This window comes from Bos taurus, chromosome 27, assembly GCF_002263795.3.
Source record: "Bos taurus isolate L1 Dominette 01449 registration number 42190680 breed Hereford chromosome 27, ARS-UCD2.0, whole genome shotgun sequence".
NCBI lineage: Eukaryota > Metazoa > Chordata > Mammalia > Artiodactyla > Bovidae > Bos > Bos taurus.
In genome coordinates, this window is record NC_037354.1 from 23,999,868 (window position 1) to 24,020,972 (window position 21,105).

At 42.0% G+C, this 21,105-nt stretch overlaps 1 protein-coding gene across 3 annotated transcripts in view; it reads right to left on the bottom strand.

Moving 5' to 3' along the window:
• Nucleotides 1-21,105, bottom strand: part of TRMT9B (tRNA methyltransferase 9B (putative)) — a 74,131-nt gene that overhangs the window by 14,607 nt on the left and 38,419 nt on the right. The window contains exons 4-5 of one of the 3 annotated variants that reach the window (XM_059882185.1): nt 15,145-15,342; nt 7,191-7,421 (exon numbers count right to left, since the gene is read on the bottom strand). In XM_059882185.1, coding sequence (XP_059738168.1) covers nt 7,191-7,344 — 154 coding nt within the window. In that variant the 5' untranslated portion in view covers nt 7,345-7,421; nt 15,145-15,342. Of the gene's footprint in view, nt 1-7,190; nt 15,343-21,105 lie in introns of all 3 variants that reach the window. The other 2 variants (NM_001076832.1, XM_059882186.1) reach the window with 2 other exon arrangements.

Below are 21,105 nucleotides of genomic sequence, written 5' to 3' on the forward strand. Positions count from 1 at the left end.
GCCCTGCGCTGGCCTCTCGCTTGCTGGCTTCTCTCGTGGCAGCTCCCGGGCTCTAGAGCACCGGCTCAGCGCTGATGGCTTGCCCTGCGGCATGTGGGGTCCTCCTGGACCAAGGATCAAACCTGCATCCCCTGCGCTGGCAGGCAGATTCTCCACCACTGGGCCACCAGGGAAGTCCTCTAACAAAGAACCATTTTTTTCTTAAATAGACCAGTTTTGACATTCGCTTTCCGGTGGCAGAGACCCAGATAATTCAGGGTTCACACAGCACATAGATTTAGATCAGTCAGATTTCCCTGATACTATCCTGAAGAAGCTAGTGACATAAAGAAATGGTCATCTTGAAACAAAACCTTCCGTGGTCTAGTGCCTAGTACTCTGTTCTAGTGCAGACATATCATCTATTTCTTTTTTCAGAAATATTTAAAGATCTCATAAGCTCATTAGAGCTTATATCCCTGCCTACTGGCATTGGCTGTAGATTTTTTTGCCTAAAAGATAGCTACCACTATTCAAAGATGATTCCGTTGCTGCTTTTGAAATACATCACAACACTCTTTGATGATAACTCCTAAATAGGAGCTATTCAAAATTGTATGAGACACTAAAAACATAATTAAGATTCGCCAATGCCAGCTGAGACAGTGGAGAGCTTGTGAATAAAAAATAAGATTTCCAACTTTATTGTTTCAGTGTAAATGATTGAGGTCTTAGAAATATTTTAGATCTCATAGCCATACTCCCTAAGAATGCTTTTGAGAAAAAGGATCCAATATGTGAGAGCAATCATGGGGAAAATATAACCCATAAAGTATTTTAAAATTGAAATCCAAAGCATTTCAAAGATAATGCTCGTATTTTAAGAAAAATAATCTTGTAAATTTTTCTGCTGTTTTGAACTGGCTCAGGGGATACATTTAGAAAAATAAAAGGGGAAATTACTTCCAAGATACTAATAAAAACAGCTTCATGGAATGTGAGAGCTAGAGGGATGTGTTCAGAGAGCATCTGGTAGCAATGAGGAAACTGAGGTCTTCTTAAATCTTATCATCTCCTGAAGTGTTTCCAGTGCCCCTGATGCCCTTGATCTATCCCATATTCATTTCTTGGTGTGTGTGGGGGGGATGCTGTGCTCTTCTGCTTGCAGGGATCTTAGTTCCCTGACCAGAATTGAACCCTGAGCACTGAGTCCTAATCACTGGACTACCAGGGAATTCCCTCATGTTCATTTCTAACAGCATTCTTCTTTTTTTTTGTTGTTATGAATACCTTTTCTCTTTTAAATTGAATTGCTTTACAATGCTGTGTTAGTTTCTGCTGTACAACGAAGTGACTCAGCTATAAGTATACACATATCCCCTCCTTCCTGGACCTCCCTCCAACCCCAAGCCTCTCGGTCATCACAGGGCACTGAGCTGAGCTCCCTGGGATATCCAGCAGCTTCCCACTAGCTCTCTATTTTACACATCATAGTGTATGTGGGTCTGTGCTGCCCTCCCAATTCGTCCAACATGGCATTCATTTTTAAGGATAGTAATGGGACTCCTGAATACAGCGCAATTATCTGTTTCCTAAGTGCAGACATGGAGGTGCTAGAGAGGGGAGATTTTATCCTAATGAGGAAATGAAGAATACTGCCAAGCCTAGTCACCCCATTATCTTAAACAAACAAGAAGTAAATCAGAACACTTTTGATTTGGCAGCTCCTGTACACAGCAGTCATGCTCCTTTACAAAATCTCATTAAATGATAACCTCCTGCAGAGCAACAATAGCAGGTGTCTGCGTGCTTCCATCCCCCTCTATTCCGTATTCTGCACCACAGTAGAGCCAAGGAAGAAAACAGATAATTGCCTCAGTTCAGCAAGATGTTTTGGCCCATGGTGAGTAAGTACTTGCTAGAAATAATTAATCTGAATGTTCCCGCTGAAGTTTGCAGAAAGAGCTACATTTTTAAAATTGAAGTGTTTTTTTTTTTTTCTTTTTGGCTAAGACCTTCTCTGAAAGAGAATTCTCTTTTCCTTTGGAAAAAGGAAGAATACAGCCTATTTATTTCTCCTAAACCTTTTGAAGTCAGAGATGCGGGAATATGTTTTGTTCTGTAGGCATGGTGCCTGCCCCTTAGTAGGAGCTCTAAATTTTTATTGACTCAGAGAAGAAATGGTAATTAGAGAATGACTTAGCAAAATAAGTCTGACCACAGAATATGGGAAAAATAATTGAGAGTTAAAAGGCAAAGAGGAACTTTGATTATTGAAAATTAGTTTTAGTTTATGTACACATAAGTGTACAAAAATAAACATTTCAATCCTGTTAGGATAGTTGTCTCTGATGTCAGGTAAAAAGGTCACCTTGCTCAGAAAGGAATATAGCTCTAGTCTTTATTTTGCTTCTAAACTAATAAAAGTAAAGATTTTAACCCAAAGAACACCCACCATGTACCATGTTCTTTTTAAATATTATAGTCTATTCATAATTTATCAGTTTAAGACTTTGTTGAGTTGAGAGAAATACGAGTTTTATATATAAGGATAAAGTGTTGGAGAAGACTCTTGAGAGTCCCTTGGACTGCAAGGAGATCCAACCAGTCCATTCTAAAGGAGATCAGTCCTGGGTATTCTTTGGAAGCAGTGATGCTAAAGCTGAAACTCCAGTACTTTGGCCACCTCATGCGAAGAGTTGACTCATTGGAAAAGACTCTGATGCTGGGAGGGATTGGGGGCAGGAGAAGGGGACGACAGAGGATGAGATGGCTGGATGGCATCACTGACTCGATGGACGTGAGTCTGAGTGAACTCCGGGAGTTGGTGATGGACAGGGAGGCCTGGCATGCTGTGATTCATGGGGTCGCAAAGAGTCGGACACGACTGAGTGACAACTGAACTGAACTGAAGGTTATACTAAAAGGGATTGGTTAGCCAAATATGGTTCTGTTTTATTTATTTTTTATTGGAAAACAGATGATTTGCAATGTTGTGTTAGTTTCAGGTGTACAGGAAAGTGAATCAGTTATACATATACATATATCCCCTCTTCTTTTTAGATTCTTTCCCATATCAATTATTACAGATTATTGAGTAGAGCTCCCTGTGCTCTACTCAGCAGGTTCTTATTAGTTCTCTATTTTGTATATAGTAGTGTGCATATGTCAGTCCCAGTCTCCCAGTTTATCCCTGGCATGTACCCTCTTCTAATGGCCTTCAGTTAGTAGCCCATTTCAGGAAAAGGTTGCCTTCATTGTACAAGCCACAGTATTTCCTGAGGGTACTTTCATTTCTGCTGTCTTTGAATCTTCAGCGCTCTTTATATTTAGACACAGTTGCTCTCCCTTCATTCCTGATCCCTCCCTGAAGACATAGTTCCCATCAGGAATCGTCATCACACACCTCAGCAGATCAGCTTCTCTGGGGAACAGGGTGATGTGCTTAATAAAATTTAGCCAATAAACAGTTGCACCACTAAAATAGCATAGCAGGTAGAGTATCCCAGTGTGGGCAACTGGAGCCCAGTTACCTTGCATGCTTGTTACCTATGCAAAGTTTTATTAATCATCAATACTGGAGTGGGTAGCCTATCCCTTCTCCAGCGGATCTTCCCGATCCAGGAATCGAACTGGGGTCTCCTGCATTGCCAGTGGATTCTTTACCAACTGAGCTGTGAGGGAAGCCCAAATCATTAATTACAAATTGCTAATCTAAATACCAGTCAAACTAGCCAACATAGACTTGATTTTTTTAACTAAGTGGAAAACCTAGAAAGAAAAAGTATTTCCTTTGGAGGATAGTTCTGTTGTTCTATGGGCTTCCCTGGTGGCTCAGTGGTAAAGAATCCACCTGCAATGTGAGAGACACAAGCTCAATCCCTGGGTTGGGAAGATCCCCTGGAGTAGGACATGGCAACCCATTCCAGTATTCTTGATTGGAGAATCCCATGGACAGAGGAGCCTGGAGGGCAACAATCCATTGTGTCACAAAGAGCCGGACACAACTGAGTGACTAACAGTATTGTTCTCCTTCCTTTTCTCTACTAATGCCTTTGGATTCTTTCCTTTTTATTGATTTTTCTTAATTTCAATTTTATTTTTAAACTTATCTTTCATTGTGTAATTAAAATAATCCTACTATTGAGTAGTAAAAAAACTATAAATAACATAAAAGTCAAAAGATACAGATGAGTAAAATAACATTTGGATTTCTAAGCGCAGTGGTAAAGAATCTGCCAGCCAGTGCAGGAGACACAAGAGACACAGTTTCGATCCCTGGGCTGGGAAGACACCCTGGAGGAGGAAATGGCAACCTGCTCCAGTATTCTTGCCTGGAAAATTCCATGGACACAGGAGTCTGATGGGCTACTGTCCATGGGGTCACAAAGAATCAGACAGGACTGAGCTACTGAGCACACAAAATAACATTTACTAAATTGATTTGCACAGGGATCCTTAAAGATTATTATTTGTGCTGTAATTCGTAGTAGCAAAATGTAGCAAACAACATACATGTCTGTTCGTGTGGTGTTATTAGCATAGAAAGCTACGCAACTTTCATACTCAATAGCTATATAAGAACAAACGCTATGCTGTGCTGTGCTCAGTTGCGTCCAACTCTTTGCAACCCTTTGGACTGTACTCTGCTAGGCTCCTCTGTCCATGGGATTCTCCAGGCAAGAATACTGGAGTGGATTGCCATTCCCTTTTCCTGGGGACCTTCCTGACTCAGGGATCAAACCCACATCTCCTATGTCTCCTACATTCCAGGGGGATTCTTTTGATCTCAATATACAAAAAGAGACAAAAGCTAGCTGTATAGCAGTCTGTATAACATACTAATTTGTATAATTGAAAAAGGTGAGTCTACCCAGGCACACACTTACATGCACAAATATGCTTATATTTATGTGAAGTATCTCAAGATTAAACGAGAACCTAAGAGCATAGTGCCTCTGATGTGGATTACTTGGTGCTGGGAGCTGCGATGGGAAGATAATTCTTACTATACATTTTTATGTACCTTTGTTACTAAGCCATTTAAGTGGATTACCTATCAAAAAAATTTAAGCAATTTGTATTCCCCTAATATTCAAACTGTTTACTCATATGGTTTCATCATTGGGAGTTATTGATCTTTTTCATATTGACTCTGAAGAAGGTTCTGTTGGTTAAGAAAATTACTTTTTTTCCTATCAGATATGTTACACTTAGTTTTACCTAGTTTGATTTTGGTTTTTTACTTCCCTTATATTTATGTCTAGATTTTTGCCTTGTAGAACCTTTTACATTTTATGCAGTCAAAAATACCAAATGCAGCCAATCTTCCTTACTCACAGACTCAGTATTTGCATGCTCATCTATTTGCTAACGTTCATTTGGAATGCCAGAGCCTGTACTGACAGTGCATGAGTGTCTTTAAATAGAAACACACGTGAAAAAAGATTAGGTGTTGATCAGTTGACAAAAATATTGTGACCACAGGCTCATAGGAACCTAATCCTGTATTTCCCCTTGGGGCGCCAATTCAGTGTTCACTAATTCTGGGTTCACAGGAGCTTTATAGAATCTGACTTCTGTAGATAACGACAATCAATTGTATTTTCTTTCATGGTTTCTGACTTGTTTTGTGTCATGCATGGAGAGGCCTTTTGCTTTTGAGAATATTTTAAAAAATAACATAGTCATCCTCTAGCCCTTTAATCACTTTATTTTCTTATATTTAAATCTTTGCTCCATTTGGAATTTTTGATGTAAGATATAATCAGGCTTCCCTGGTAGCTCAGACAGTAAAGAATCTGCCAGCAATGTAGGAGATCCAGGTTCAATCCCTGCATTGGGAAGATCCCTCAATTATTATCCCCCAATTATTGGAAAATCCCCCATGGGATTTGTCCAATTCCATGGACAAAAGGGCCTGGTGGGCTGTGGTCCATGGGATCGCAAAAAGTCAGACACGACTGAACAACTAACACGCACTTTTTTTCATGAGAAAGTAGCATATACATTCTGTTGTTTCCAAACCTTTTCATCCCAATTGATTTAAGATCCTGGTACTTTGCTTATATTATGAGTGGTAAGAGTTCCAAACCCACAGCATCTTCTGAAACCAGTTTTGTTTTTTTTAAGTTAACAAAATAGAGATATTTTTAAAGATTCTCCACTTCTACATGACATGTACCCCTTCTTCAAATTCTGCCCTGCTCACACCATCTTTAACAAGCTGAAAGCCCTGGGCACATCTATTTCTCTTACCAGCATTTTGATTGAATGTCAAATTAAACAGAACTTGTGACTCCAGACTTAGGATTCATACAGGTCCTGTGTGCGTGCAGTTGCTAGAGAGCAGATTTAGGTGGGAATGCTTCCAGTGGGATCATACCTTGTCTTAAAACTCAATCTGAGCTCTCCTGGGCTGTGGCTACCACTTCTAGATTCCAAAACATACTGAGCCAAAAACTTCCCAGCAAATCAGGGATTATGAAGATATGATCCAATTTATGTTCTAATAATAAAACACCTACAGAATAGTTAAGGGAAAGAATTCCTGAGATTCATAAGAGGTGATAGGGCTTCTTGTGAGTGTATGTTAGTCACTCAGTTGTGTCCAACTCTTTGTGACCCTGTGGACTGTAGCCCTCCAGGCTCCTCTGTCCATGGGATTTCCCAGGCAAGGATACTGGGGTGGATAGCCAGTCCCTTCTCCAGGGGATCTGCCTGACCCAGGGGTCGAACCCAGGTCTCCTGCTTTGCAGGCAGATTCTTAACTGTCTGAGCTACCAGGGATGCCAGGTAGAACCTCTTCTATATACACAATTCTGGCTCTTCTGTAGAAGGCATGGGAGCCCCTCAAGGTGAGCCACCAAAACACTGTACTCACAAATGTGAAGGAATCTACATTTAAAGTGGTCAGATTCACAAGCGGCCATTTCAGTCCAGGCAGATTCAGCCAAGGTCAGGTTGATTTTGTGAAAGGATACGCACAAAGGCTCTGAGAAGACCACCTCTGTCTAAATGTTAATTCGGGGAACTTTTCTACTTTCTCGTGAGACCTCATGAATTTCTGCTATAAAGTGAATATTCTAGGTGCTAACGTGCCAAGGACACGGTTTCAGACTTCCGGTTAGAACAGAGATGAAAAATGAATCTGAAAAGGAAAGGCACAATGGAGTATATATACATCAGACTGCGTGGCCCCGACAGGTTACCTATGTCAGCGATGAGACTGCCTGGCTTCTGCTCCTGGAGGAACTGGCGGACGCGGGGCCAGGCTTTGCTCTGCAGGTCGCTGAAGTAGGGCGCGGTGCTCTCATACACGTCATGCACGTGCTGCTTCTCCAGCTGGGCGGCTGCATGGTCCATCCTGGGGAGAGCGGGGCCATGCCAGGGGATGCGGTTCAGAGCGGGCACCGGAAACGGCTGACGGAGATGCAGGTTTCCTAAAATGGGAACTTAACGACTGCCAGGGTTACGCTGTTTTTATCCTTTCTTTTTCTTTCTTTTTTTTTTAAAATATTTACTTTTTAATTGAAGGGTAACTGCTTGACAGAATTGTGTTGGTTTCTGCCAAACATCAACATGAATCAATCAGAGGTATACATATGTCCCCTCCCTCTCTTACAAACTGCAAAGAACACAGCCTTCACCGGAACCTCACCAGCGTTGTTGAAAGACTAGCAGATGCATCGCTCTTAGCTGTACAACTTCAGAAAACAGTCATTTGGGAATGAGCTAACTGTAATGTGTTTCTGTGCAAGATGAGTCCTTAATTTTGGAAACATGTACAAAGGTCTTAGCAGTGGTTCACTTTGGATAAAGCTCTTCTCTTGGATGCTAAAGAGACAAAAATTTTATAGCATGCATTTTGCAACTCCAGGCCAATCACAAAGCCCGATTGATTCTACCTTTTGAATGTCTTTGGATTCCAACCATTTTCTTTACATCCTACTGATTCTTAGAAAAGACCTCATTTCTTATTTCAGTTACTTCAACCACCTGTAAATGGGTTTTTTTTTTTTTTTTTTGTCCCTTCAGTCTCTTTCCTTCAGTTATGCCACAACTGTTTTTCTAAAAACATAAAACTGTGCTGCTCCCTATCTTGCTGCTGCTGCTGGTAAGTCGCGTCAGTCGTGTCCAACTCTGTGTGACCCCATAGACTGCAGCCCACCAGGCTCCCCCGTCCCTGGGATTCTCCAGGCAAGAACACTGGAGTGGGTTGCCATTTCCCTCTCCAATGCGTGAAAGTGAAGTCACTCAGTCGTGTCCAACTCTTTGCGATCCCATGGACTGTAGCCTACCAGGCTCCTCACATGGGATTTTCCAGGCAAGAGTACTGGAGTGGGTTGCCATTGCTCCCTATCTTAGACTTCTTCAAAGGCATTTTATCGCCTGTCTGCTCAAGGCCGGGTGTCTCAGGAGGGTATCCATGGCTCTTTCTGATCTGGCCTTCACTTACCTCTTGCAGCGATTTCTCACCTTCCTTCCCCAGCGTCGGGGCACCTGTCATACTTAGTGACCCGAGGTTTCTCAGACTTGATGCACCCTCTCTCATCCAGGGGCTGCTACAGATTCTGTGCCTTTCCTGGCTAACTTCTATTCATTCTTGGCCCAACCGTCACCTCTTCCAGAAGGACTTCTCTGACCTCCCATGCAGGATAAGGGCAATCAGAGAGCAGTGGGGAGGACTTTCCTGATGGCACAGTGGATAAGAACCCACCTGCCAGAGCAGGGGACACAGGCTTGGTCCCTGGTCCGGGAAGATCCCACATGCAGTGGAGAAACTAAGCCCGTGTGCCACAACTCCTGAAGCCCGTGTGCCCTGGAGCCCAGACTCTGCAACAGCGAGAAGCCCTTGCACCACAGCTAGAAAGCAGCCCCCACTCACCAAAACTAGAGAACACCCACAGGCAGCAGTGAAGAGCCAATGCAGCCAAAAATTTAGCAGAAAAAAATTTTAAATAAAAAGGAGTGGGGAAAGTAGAAGAGCAGGTCTTCGAGGCTTCTGTTTGTTTAGGGTTTGGTCTTTTAATTATTCTCCTGTGGCATGTGAGTGAGTATATCCCAGGGCAGCGGCCAGGGCTCAGGCTGTGGCTTTGTACCAATCAGTATTAAAGTGTTTTTAATCACTGAGTAACCCACTCGGCCCTACCGCTGCTCACCAGCTGGCTGAGTCCCACCCCTTGTCCTCTTGCGTCCCATGCGTCCTCTGTGGTTACTGAGGGCTGTAAGTCTATTAGGTGTTTTTTCTCTAGCCCTGACTGGAAGAGCCTAGGTAACAAGGGCTTATCTTATTTAATGCCAAGTCCCCAGTAGTTGGCACACAGCAGACCTTCAATAAATGAACAAAGAAAGAACCAGAGTGGACTCTGAGTACAGAGGGTAAGAGAATATCCTGAGGAGTGTGGGAAGAGGGGACCCTGGACACCCACAAGCTTGCAGATGGGAATGTGGTAAGAGAAGGTGCTGTCCTTGGCCAGCCTCTGTATTCCCTCCACCCCCACCCCCTGGTCTCTGTCACTCTGGGGAATAGAAGGCACTTGGCTCAGATAGCATCTGAGGAGTTACCCCACTGTAAAGTGCCCACCTTTCACCTTGTATTTAAGAAATATCTTGATGAGAGATACTTAAAGACCATGTAAATATTGTTTCCATAATCTCAGCCACCAATTTTTTTTATTTTAATTTTTCTGGCCACTGTATGTGACATGTAGGATCTTAGTTCCCCAACCAGGGATCGAACCCATTCCCCCTGCAGCAGGAGCTTGGGGTCTTCACCACTGGACCACCAGGGAAGTCCCCGCTCACCACCTTCAGCGTCCAATCCATTGACGACTCTTTCTAACCGAAGTATAGTTGATGTACAATAGTAGATTAGTTTCAGGTTCATAACATAGTGATTCGGTATTTTATTGATTATACTTTTAAAGTTGTTATGAAATGATGACTGTATTTCCCTGTGCTATGGTGTAACCTTGTTGCTTATCTGTTTTATGCCTAGTTTGTATCTTAATTCCATAACCCTACCTTGCCCTCCCCTTGCCCTCCTGTTAACCACTGTGTTGTCTAGTTGCTTCAGTCGTGTCTGACTCTTCTGTGACCCCAAGCACTGCAGCCGCCAGGGCCCCCTGTCCATGGGATTCTCCAGGCAAGAATACTGGAGTGGGTTAACCACTAGTTTGGTCTTTCTATCTGTGAGTCTGTTTTTTTTGTGTGTTTTGTTATGTACTTTTGTTTGTTTAATTTTTTAGATCCCACATGTAAGTGAAATCTTATGGTATTTATCTTTCTTTGTCTGACTTATTTCACTAAGCATAATACTCTCATTGAGTATTATAAGCATAATATCCCTGTTGTTGCAAATGGCAGACTTTCACTCTATTTTATGAATGATGATAAGATGATATTCTCAAATGATGAGAATGATGATATTCTCATTCCATCATTCCTTTCACTGTGAGGAAGAGCTTTTCAGGATTTACTCTTAAATTAGCAGTAGGTTATCCTTAATTGGGCTTCCCTGATAGCTCAGTTGGTAAAGAATCTGCCTCCAGTGCAGGAGACCTTGGTTCAATTCCCAGCTTGGGAAGATTCCCACTCCAGTATTCTTGGGCTTTCCTGGTGACTCAGCTGGTAAAGAATCTGCTTGCATTGCGGGGGACCTGGGTTCGATCCCTGGTTTGGGAAGATTCCCTGGAGAAGGGAACGGCTACCCACTCCAGTATTCTGGCCTGGAGAATTCCATGGACTGCATAGTCCATGGGGTCGCAAAGAGTCAGACAGGACTTTGTGACTTTTACTTTTCACTTTGTCCTTAACTATTATGGGCCTGCCCACAGTCCCTGCAAAAAATCTGGCAACTCTAACAGAGCACAAATCTCATTTGTGATGTCTGACAAAACTTCCACCCAAACTGAAGCAGCTTATATTACACCCTCAACTAGAATACAAAGTAAACATATGGCTGCCTATAACTGCCTACACATGAGAAAAAAACCCAAACACTGAATGCTTTTCTCTGTAATCAAAATTTCAGTAGACTTAGGTCTGTTTAAAATTGTCCCCCATTAAGGAATCAATTAGGCAGTACAGTCTTGAGAACTGTAGAACAAATACATTTTGCTTTATTGCACTTGCCAGTGTTAAGGGCTTCCCGGGTGGCTCAGTGGTAGAGAATCAGCCTGCAAACGTAGGAGCCCCAGGTTCAATCCCTGGGTTAGGAAGATTCCCCTGGAGAAGGAAGTGGCAACCCACTCCAGTATTCTTGCCTGGAGAATTCCATGGACAGAGGAGCCTGGTAGGCTACAGTCCAGGAAGTCACAAAGAGTCAGACACAACTTAGCAACTGAGCGCACACACCGATTAAGTGACAGTCAACACGAGCTTGATTCCCCTCAAGCTGGCTCCATCTGTAAGCTCAGAATCTGTAGTATTTGAAGAGCACCACATGGAGACCTTTCTGTTATTCTTCCCCAACGTTCCCCAGCTTCTACCATAAACAAGTAACTTCAAAGAGCTGTTTGAAAGCTTGTGAACAATATAAATCCGTTTTGTTGTATTTTTCACTTAAGATTATATTCTGCAGAATATGTAGCTAACTGTGAAATTGATTTGCAGAGCTGGGGCCATCCAATTTGACATTCTTGACACTCTGTGGATTTATATTTTGTCCTCTGTGTGCGTGTGTGCATGCTAAGTTGCTTCAGTCATGTCCAACTCTTTGTGACCCTATGGCCTGAAGCCCGCCAGGCTCTTCTACCCATAGGATTCTCCAGGCAAGAATACCAGAGGGGTTGCCATGCCCTTCTTCAGGGATCTTCCTGACCCAGGGATGGAACCTGCATCTCTTAAGTCTCCTGCATTGGCAGGCGGGTTCTTTACCATTAATGCAAACTGGGAAGCCCTTCCTACACTATACGTATATGCAGATTCCTTGTGAATTTGGTCCTATGACTAAGCTAGTAAGACTGGTTCTATAGCACTAGCTGAAGCTAGGGATGTGGGGTTTGCTTTAGCCAGGCTCCTAGTCTGCATGCTGACAAACTTGAAAGGAAGAATAAGTCACAGAAAGTGATGCCCTGAACATCTGAGAACTAGTTTGGATTTCAAGTGCAGTGGAAAGTGGTTCCCTGGAGAGCAGAGGAGGGGAGAGAAAGTGCTAGGAAGCTAGTAGGAGGGGTGGGCAGCTTGGTGTGTTCCCCGTGGAGAGAGGACCAAACAGAGAAGCATCAGTGCTTCTTGCTTCTAGCTACAGCGTGGTCAGTAATAGGCCACAGATATTTGGTTTTCCTGTTCTGGGCGTGTAACTAGGGTAACACTTCTCCACCCAGCTTGATTCAGGCAAAGCCACGGGATGTGCTTTGACCATTACACGTGATCAGAAAAGATCTGGGCAGAGGAAAACTTCTGGGCAGAAGTTTTACCAACCAGAGTGTGTGTCTGCAATCCTGGAAGCACCGGCCCAGGTCTCCAAGTGACTGGTCTTGATGGGTGGACAGTGTGCATGTTTTTAGCCAAAAATAGGGCAATACACAGCTTATCATATGAGATGTGGATTATCTACCTAGATATGGAAAAGTAAACTCTATCAGCCATGTTCTATTAGAAGATCACTTGTTACTATGTAAGTTTGTCCTGTTTTTTCCTTCATAAACATTAACATTTTTCTCATTACTGTAGATAGAACTAAATTGGGAGAAAACTGAATATAATTCTGTCTCCCACTTTTTAAAATTAACACTGTGACCCAAGGAAGGAAAGGAGAGAGGCAGGGAGAAAGTATGCTAATGTCTGGGGGCCTGAGAGCATGAAGGCATCAAGGTGTTGCTGAAAGCACTTTCTGTCAACATGTGTGTGTGTGTGTGTGTGTGTGTGTGTGTACTTAACAATAACATGTAGTTTGAAAAGTAAGAGGATCTGTCACAGGTAGTAGTGGAAACACATTTGGAGATATAAGGTTCTAGGGAATATGTAATCTATCCCCAAGCCTGAGCCTATGCATTTATGACCATTATTTACAGGCCTAGACACTTTAGAAATTAAATACTTCTAAAAACCTGTGCCATCTGCTCTTCCTTTGAGGAACTGTACCTCCCTTTGGACTCCAAGTGATGTTGGAGCCTGTCGTCATGTAGGACAGGGTGGACACATGACCTCATCTAAGAAAATCATTCTCTCTCCCCTGGAAAACTGACAAGAGATAGTTGAAGCCAGATTACTAGAGGAAATATCCTCCAGTTTCTCCTAAGTCTTACCTTTTCTGAGGTTTTTTTCCTATTCTATCAGCTGCTTGGTATACCCGCAACAGATCCCTTCTTGCTTGGGGAAGAGTTTGTTTTGCGGGCAGAGGACTTTAGTTATTTCGGACTTGAATGCATCTTCATGATCATAGCATGGACCTTAGGGGGTGCCACGTGGAAGAGAGGTGCTGTGGCCTCCAGAGTCCCGGCAGGACTTGGCTCCCACAGATGGAAGGACTCTGGTTGGAGCCCTGGAAACGGAACACTGGGGTGCAGTGTCCTGTTGGAACCAGTGCCAGCCCAAGAGATGAGCAGATTGTTGCACTGCTGCCATCTTTGCTACTGCTACATCTTTTTTTTTTAATGGCCACAGCCTGGTATCTGAGCTGTTATTACAGCTTCCTAGTCAGTCTCTCTGTCCCCCTGTCACCTCTAATACAGCCATAATGCAGGGAGGTTGCAGCTCTCTTTTCAGTTAACATTCACTGGCTGGAGACATATCCTATAGTAAAAGGCGACTGCAGAGACCACACTGCATGATGCTCTTCTTGGCTTGATGGAAGTAGCTTGTAATCTCCGTCCAAGAACTCAAGAAAAGCAGTTTAGAATCTATTTTCATACTGGTACTGGATAATTTTCCTCTAATATCCATTTGATCATCTCCTCTCCCTGTTGAAAACCCTTCAAGAGACCTCTCTCGGACAAAGCTTACACTCTTCCATCCAACATTCAGAAGCTTCCAGGACCTGGTCTCAGTCTGGCTTTCTAGCCATATCCTCTTACTGCAACAACTCAAATTCTCAGCTCCACCCAAAGAACTCTACTCATGTTTCCCTGAGTGGGCCTTGTTTATAGCTCCTCATTCAGGTCTTTGCTAAAGTCAGCAGGCTATTTCTCATCTGTAGTGCTTCCCTTCTGAAATCTTAACCTGCTCTTCGAAGTCTAACTCAGCTTCCCCCTTCTCTGTAAAGACTTTATGGATAGCTATCAATAAAAAATAATCATTTCCCCTAGTATTTCTATATATTGCATATTTATTATTGCTGTCACTTTTAGAGCATTTTTCCTGATTCTGTCTTGAACTCTCAACTCTGTGTATGTTCCCAGCTTGGTTAGAAGCTCTTGGAGGGCAGAACTGAAATTGGACCTCTCTTTTATACATATGTGTAGAACCAATGAGCTCCCTATGCAAGACAACAATGCTTTACTCCAGATAAACTGGTCCTCCAATATTTGGTCATAAATCACTAATCCCCTGATAAGAGCCAAGAGGCTCTCAGAGGCTCCCAAGGCTAAAACTAAGCTTTCCCAGTCATGTTTTGTGTTTCCTAATTTCCTTCCCTTGCAGAGGCAGAGATATACCCTAGACACAAAATTGTCCCAGTTTTATAACTGAAAACAAATATAAATACTGTAAATTGTTCTCTTATTATAAATGCCACAGAAGACACATATTTTAAAAAGAGCATAGGGCTGCTTTAAATTTCAAAGATATATTCAAACTGTGATTCTAAACTTTAAATACAAAATGGTCAAGTCGGGTCAGAGACTTTATTTACATTATAAAAAGACTTCATCATGATATAATTGAGTTTAATCATTTACAAAAATATTAAATCATGGTACTTATACCTACATATTATTTTCAAATACAAATTATATTGCAATCTTGTGTATGATAAAAAACTATCATTTCACAATATGCTGACGTCCTAGAAACACATTTTGTTTTCTGATAGAACATTGAATACATTCTTGTTATTTTAAAACTACTTTCAAATTCTTTTTTCCACTTAGTGCAAAAATAAACTCCAGCTTACTTTATATCACAATGTCATAACTTTTAAATGATAGGAATTGGGCCTAATTAGGTTTACTGCATATGCTCATATTATGTGAATTGCTGTAATAACTGAAAGCTACTAACCTGAGTCATCTTGTGATTACAGAAAATTACTTCTTGTCTTTTTGATTCATGGCAGTTTCCACCCTCAGAGAGTGACAGTTGTTGCTCGTAATTTCCTCAGTGTATACTGTAAACGCGTGTAGCGGGAGGAGAATCTAACAGCGAGGCCCTTTCATGCGCTGAGCCACTCGGCGTACGTCTTCGCAGGGAATGCAGGCTCTGTTAGGAAAAAACAAGTACTGAAGTTCATTTTACATAATACAACCATTGAACCGGCTACAGCCCATGCTGACCTCTTGACATGCCTGAATTACCCAGAGAAGAAGGGATTAGAACAAACTGTTAATATATGGAATGTGCCAGAACTATAAGAGCAGTTTCTGAATCAATCCCTCAGCTTTCTGTAAAACACCCAGTACTTTCTCCCCAAATTAAATAGGATGATTTCATCTTGTTCCTCAAAATTTACAAGTATGGAGAGTCAATTTCGAATCCAGTGGTTTAATTACTGTAACTTTTTAAGACATATGACTAAATGTTATTAAGTCATCCCAGTACAATTTAACTGTTCAATAATTGTCGTTAGCAGCTATTTCCATGTCACTTTGACAAGTACCCCTATTCTTCACTGTTCACATTTATTTTTTTTCTTTTTACATAATAGAACAGGTTTGTCATGAAATTCATCAAAAGACTCTGAGTTACATTAAAAAGAGGACATATGCAGAAAACCCCTCTGTAATGGGGAGGTCTTGGGGTGTAAAATGAGGTCTGGAGAGATGCCCGGTGCAGTAGGAAAAGCCTGTCGTGTAACATTTGGGGGCCTGATTCATCTGTAAATGAGGCAAATGGACTTTCATCTTGATCACAGTTCTCAGTCACTTTCCTCGGTCTTCACGTCCTTTGCGTATGCACCTCAGTACCGCAAACTGTGCCCGTTTATTACACACAGTGATTCTCAGAATGGTGGGGTGGGATGTACGTGGCTTCCCTGAACTTGGTGGGGCTCTCCATCCACCCCAGTCTTGATCCCTGTTTAAGAAGCACTGATCTGCATGTGCTTTGCACAGCTTCTTGCTGGTCTTCAGAGTGTGCATATAACCCATCGTCTCTCAGTCACATGCAGGCATACAATCTGTACCACTGACAGCCACGAAGTTTGGCATTTTAGGAAGAACACTTAGAAAGAGTCTTGAAAGAGTTACAGTCAAAAGATTTCATCTTTCCTTTGGCAGTTTCGAGCCTGCCTTTATCATGAAGGAGAGGATGTTCTGTGTGTATGTGTTGTGTCTGTCACATGTTCTTTCTTTAATTAATTTATTTTTAATTAGAGGATAACTGCTTTAAATACTGTGTTAGTTTCTGCTGTACATCAACATGAATCAGCCATATGTATACATACATATGTCCCGTCCTTCTCGAACGTCCCTCCCACCTCCCACCCCATCCCACCCCTCTAGGTTGTCACAGGGGAGCAGGTTTGAGCTCCCTGCATCATAGAGCGGATTCCCACTGGCTATCTGTTTTACATATGGTATTGTATATGCCTCTATGCTATTCTATCAATTCATCCCACCCTTTTCTTCCCCCACTGTATCCGCAAGTCTGTTCTCTATGTCTGTATCTCCACTGCTGCTCTGCAAATAGGTTCATCATATGAATCCTTTCTAGATTCCACATATATGCATTAATATATGATATTTGTTTCTCTCTTTCTAACTTATTTCACTTTGTATAACAGGCTCTAGGTTCGTCCACCTCATTAGAACTGACTCAAACACATTCCTTTGTATGGCCGAGTAACATTCCGTAGTAAACCTGTGCCACAGTTTGTGTATTCCATTCATCTGTCAGTGGGCATCTAGGTTGCTTCCATGTCCTAGCTACTGTAAATAGTGCTGTAATGAACATTGGTATACATGTGTCTCTTTCAATTACGATTTTCTCAGCGTATATGCCTAGTAGTGAGATTGTTGGGTCATATGGCAGTTTTATTCCTAGTTTTTTAAGGAATAGGAGATGACGTTGTCTGAAACTCCATGCTAGTGGCAAAGCTTAAAGCGCGTCACCTCAGGTTCACCCTTCCGGCCCTGACCTAGGGGCTGCTCTGCCCCCAGCCAGCCTGACTGTCTAAGCCCCTTGCCTTCAGGCATTGGTGTCCAAATGCATTCACCCTCTCAGATAGGCTCTGAGGACAGGGTGTTTTGAGACTTAGTCAGAAAGTGTAGTGAACGAAAAGAATTTCAGATAGTGTAGCAGGCATGTGTGAGCTGCTGGGGTGAAAAAGAACGCATGGTGGGGAACTTCTCTATTCACCCAAATCATAGTCCTCAAACACCTGTAAAGATAATTGACTTTCCATAAGTTTACTGAATTATGATCCAAACTTGCCTCTCTTAAAAATGAATCATTTTATCTTTTCCAAGAAGTTTCTGGGCAAAGACAAAATAGGGTAGGTAGTATGTTTCTTTTAATAAGTTGAATTGGATCAGTCCTTTCATTTTATCAGCCACACATCTTTGGGGTATCTAGTATTAAAAATGCATTTCTTCTTCTTTTCTCCTTGAATAAATCGGAAACCATCTTCAAGAACAAAGGTGACTCAAACCTTATGAAATTTTGAGGTTAACCAAGTGTGTGTATTTTCCTGGGAAGAGACTCAGCACCTCAACCTATGTCTCAGGGGAAAAATTAGTTTTTTGGAAAAAAAGTAGTTTCTGTATTAAAGAGATACATTCATTCATTCAACAAATACTAACTGAACTTCTGTTATATAATAAGGTGCTAGGGATAAAGATTTTTTAAGTTTCCCAATTTAGGAATCCAAAGTTTAATATAGGAAGCATACAAAGAAATAGAAAATTAAAATATGGTACTACTTTCATTTTCGGTATGGATACATCCTGAGAGCTTTTGAGCTTCTGAATCTCTAAACTAATTATGCCTTGGCTGTTATACCTATCAATCGACAGATCAATCAGTTGATTGATAAATTAATAGATAAAACACACCTATTACAGATTACGACATCATAGATCTTTGGGCCATCATCAAATATTTAAAACCACAGATGCCCAGAGCCCACACCAGGTGTGAGGAATGTTATGATCCAGGTGTGCACAGGTTCTATAGGAACTGTAGGTGAGGCAACTCATCCAGCCTATTCACGGGGAGGGGCAGTGAAGCCTCCCTTGAGAGGCTGACAGCTCAGAAGAGGGTAGGGGTGAGTCAGGAAACATGGGAGTAGGCGATTCTAGCTATCAGACATCATATATGGAAAAGAAATGAGACTCTTCGATGAACTTCAAGTAACTTAATGATAATAGCAAGACATGCACACACACACAATGTGTATTAATTATTTACTGTTATTGAGGCCCTGTTATAAGCATTTTAACATATATCAACTCATTGAATCTATACAGTAACTAAATGAAACAGGAACCACCATGTCCCCATTTTACAGATAAGGAAGCAGAGGCACAGAGAACACAAGTGACTTTCCAAGGTCACATAGCTAGTAAGTGGCAGAGCCAGGATTTCAGACCAGAAAGTTGGATTCCTGACTTCACACTCTTAACTATACAGTCAGTGGGGAGGCAGGAAGGGAGAACGGATGATACTATAAGAACCTGGAAGAGTCAGACCACGTAGGACCTAGTTTAACTTTCTAAGGAGTTTAGATCTTTATCCTGAATATAATGGTGAACAACAATTATGTCAGTGAGAGAAAAGACAAATTTGGATTTGGTTTCCAGAAATCCACAGCAGGAGTGTAGACTAGTATTTCCTGGACAGGTTCACAGAGACAGAACCTAGTAAAATCCTTTAGACAGATAATGATATTAAGGATGCTTAGGAGGGGGTGAGATACAGGAGATGATAAGGAGAGAGCATCACATTAGTAGGACTTGCTAACTGATGAACCGTCTAGTCAAAGCTATGGTTTTTCCAGTAGTCATGTATGGATGTGAGAGTTGGACCATAAAGAAGGCTGAGCATCAAAGAATTGATGCTTCCAAACTGTGGTGTTGGAGAAGACTCTTGAGAGTCCCTTGGACAGCAAGGAGATCAAACCAGTCAATCCGGAAGGAAACCAACCCTGAATATTCATTGGAAGGACTAATGTTAAAGCTGAAACTCTAATACTTTGGCCACCTTATGTGAAGAGCTGACTCATTGGAAAAGATGCTGGGAAAGATTGAAGGCAGGAGAGGAGGGGAGAACAGAGGATGAGATGGTTGGATGGCATCATCGACTCAATGGATATGAGTTTGAGAAAACTCCAATAGATAGTGAAGGACAGGGAAGCCTGGTGTGCTACAGTCCATGGGGTTGCAAAGAGTCGGACATGACTGAGTGACTGAACAACAACAAAAATTGATGAGTTAAGGGAAAGAACACACTGAAGAGGAAGCAGTGCTACTGATAAGGCTGACCCTGTAAGAGGTACCACCAGCATCCTAAAATAGAGGGAAAGAGAGTAAGAATGAAAGACAAAAGGAAACTTTGGTAATGACCATATATAAACTCTGAAAGACTCTTCCCTTGGAATACCTGTGAATACGTCCAGAGAAATTTACTTAAGATACTTGCATCTACAGGAAAAAGGCTGTAAGAAGGACTAAGTGTTGGTAATGGAAATGCCATAGTGATCGGTAACACATTATATTTCGCATTATTGCCTTGGCTGTTTGTATATATCCGTTATGTCTGTAATTGATGGCAGCATTTTCTAGATATGGACAGTGGAGCTCATGATCGCTGATGTCTTGTTGGGTATTGCGGTTTACACAGCATTCAGTCAATGTTTATGATAAAAATACATGAAGAAAGGCAGAGAAGAATAAAAAAGAGGGTACTTTAGATGGTGCTGTAGTTCACCATCAGAGGGAATACATCTGCGTGAGGGTTTAGGTTTGGACATAACTGTTTCTGTTTATCTGAAGGACAACCAAGTAAGATGGACATGAAGCTCAGAGCAAGCTGTTCTAGAGATCATTTAAAAATCATTGTTCTAAAATTTGGCAGTGATGTTTCTTACCATTTACTCCCAAAGAGAGAAGGCATATAGTGTTCAGCCACGACCAAATACAGTTTAGTCCTATTCAGAGAGCTTAAAAAACAGATTTCTCCTGAGCACCAGCCTAGTCCAGTGGACGGACCCAAGAGGCAAACTCGAGGAGCCAGTTAATGACCATCTCTATTTACATGGACAGTCACTGCACAATTAACAAGTTAAAGTTGTTGGGCCGGTCCAGTGAAGAGGTAATAAGGTGTTTATTAGAAACTCTTTTTCACCCAGAAACAGTTAATATTTATAATTTAAAACCCAGCCCACTACAAAAAAGGAAGTGAATTAAATCAAGAGATTGTGCAGAACAAGAAAGAAATGAGGTTAGGACATCACCAGTAGTAATCAACGTGTTAGTGGGCTCCTCTGGTGGCTCATAGGTAAAGAACCCACCTGCCAATGCATTCGACGTGGGTTTGCTCCCTGGGTGGGGAAGATCCCCTGGAGAAGGAAATGGCAACCCACTCCAGTATTCTTGCCTGGAGAATCCCATGGACAGAGGAGCCTGGCGGGCTACAGTCCCATGTGGAGGCAAGAGTCAGAATGACTTAGCAACTAAAGAGAGAGAGAGATGCTACACAGAACCTCTTAACAATACACCGGAGGTTATAGCAGAAATGGTGGGGACAAAGGTAACTGGCATTTCTGGTTGAAATCCTATGAGCAGAACAAATGGAGGGCTTTAAAACAATAACATATGTAACCCTGAGAGAATAGGACCCTCTCTGCAATCCCAACAGGGACTGAAAGGTTACCTTGGAGGAAATACATGTGAAAAGAACGTGGATAAAATGAGGGAAAGATCAAATAGTCCCAAAGAATATTTGGTTTTCTTGAAAAAAAAAAAAAAAAACAACGACTTTTCTTCAAAAACTTGCACGTCTGCATTGATTTTGTGTTGGGAGCAG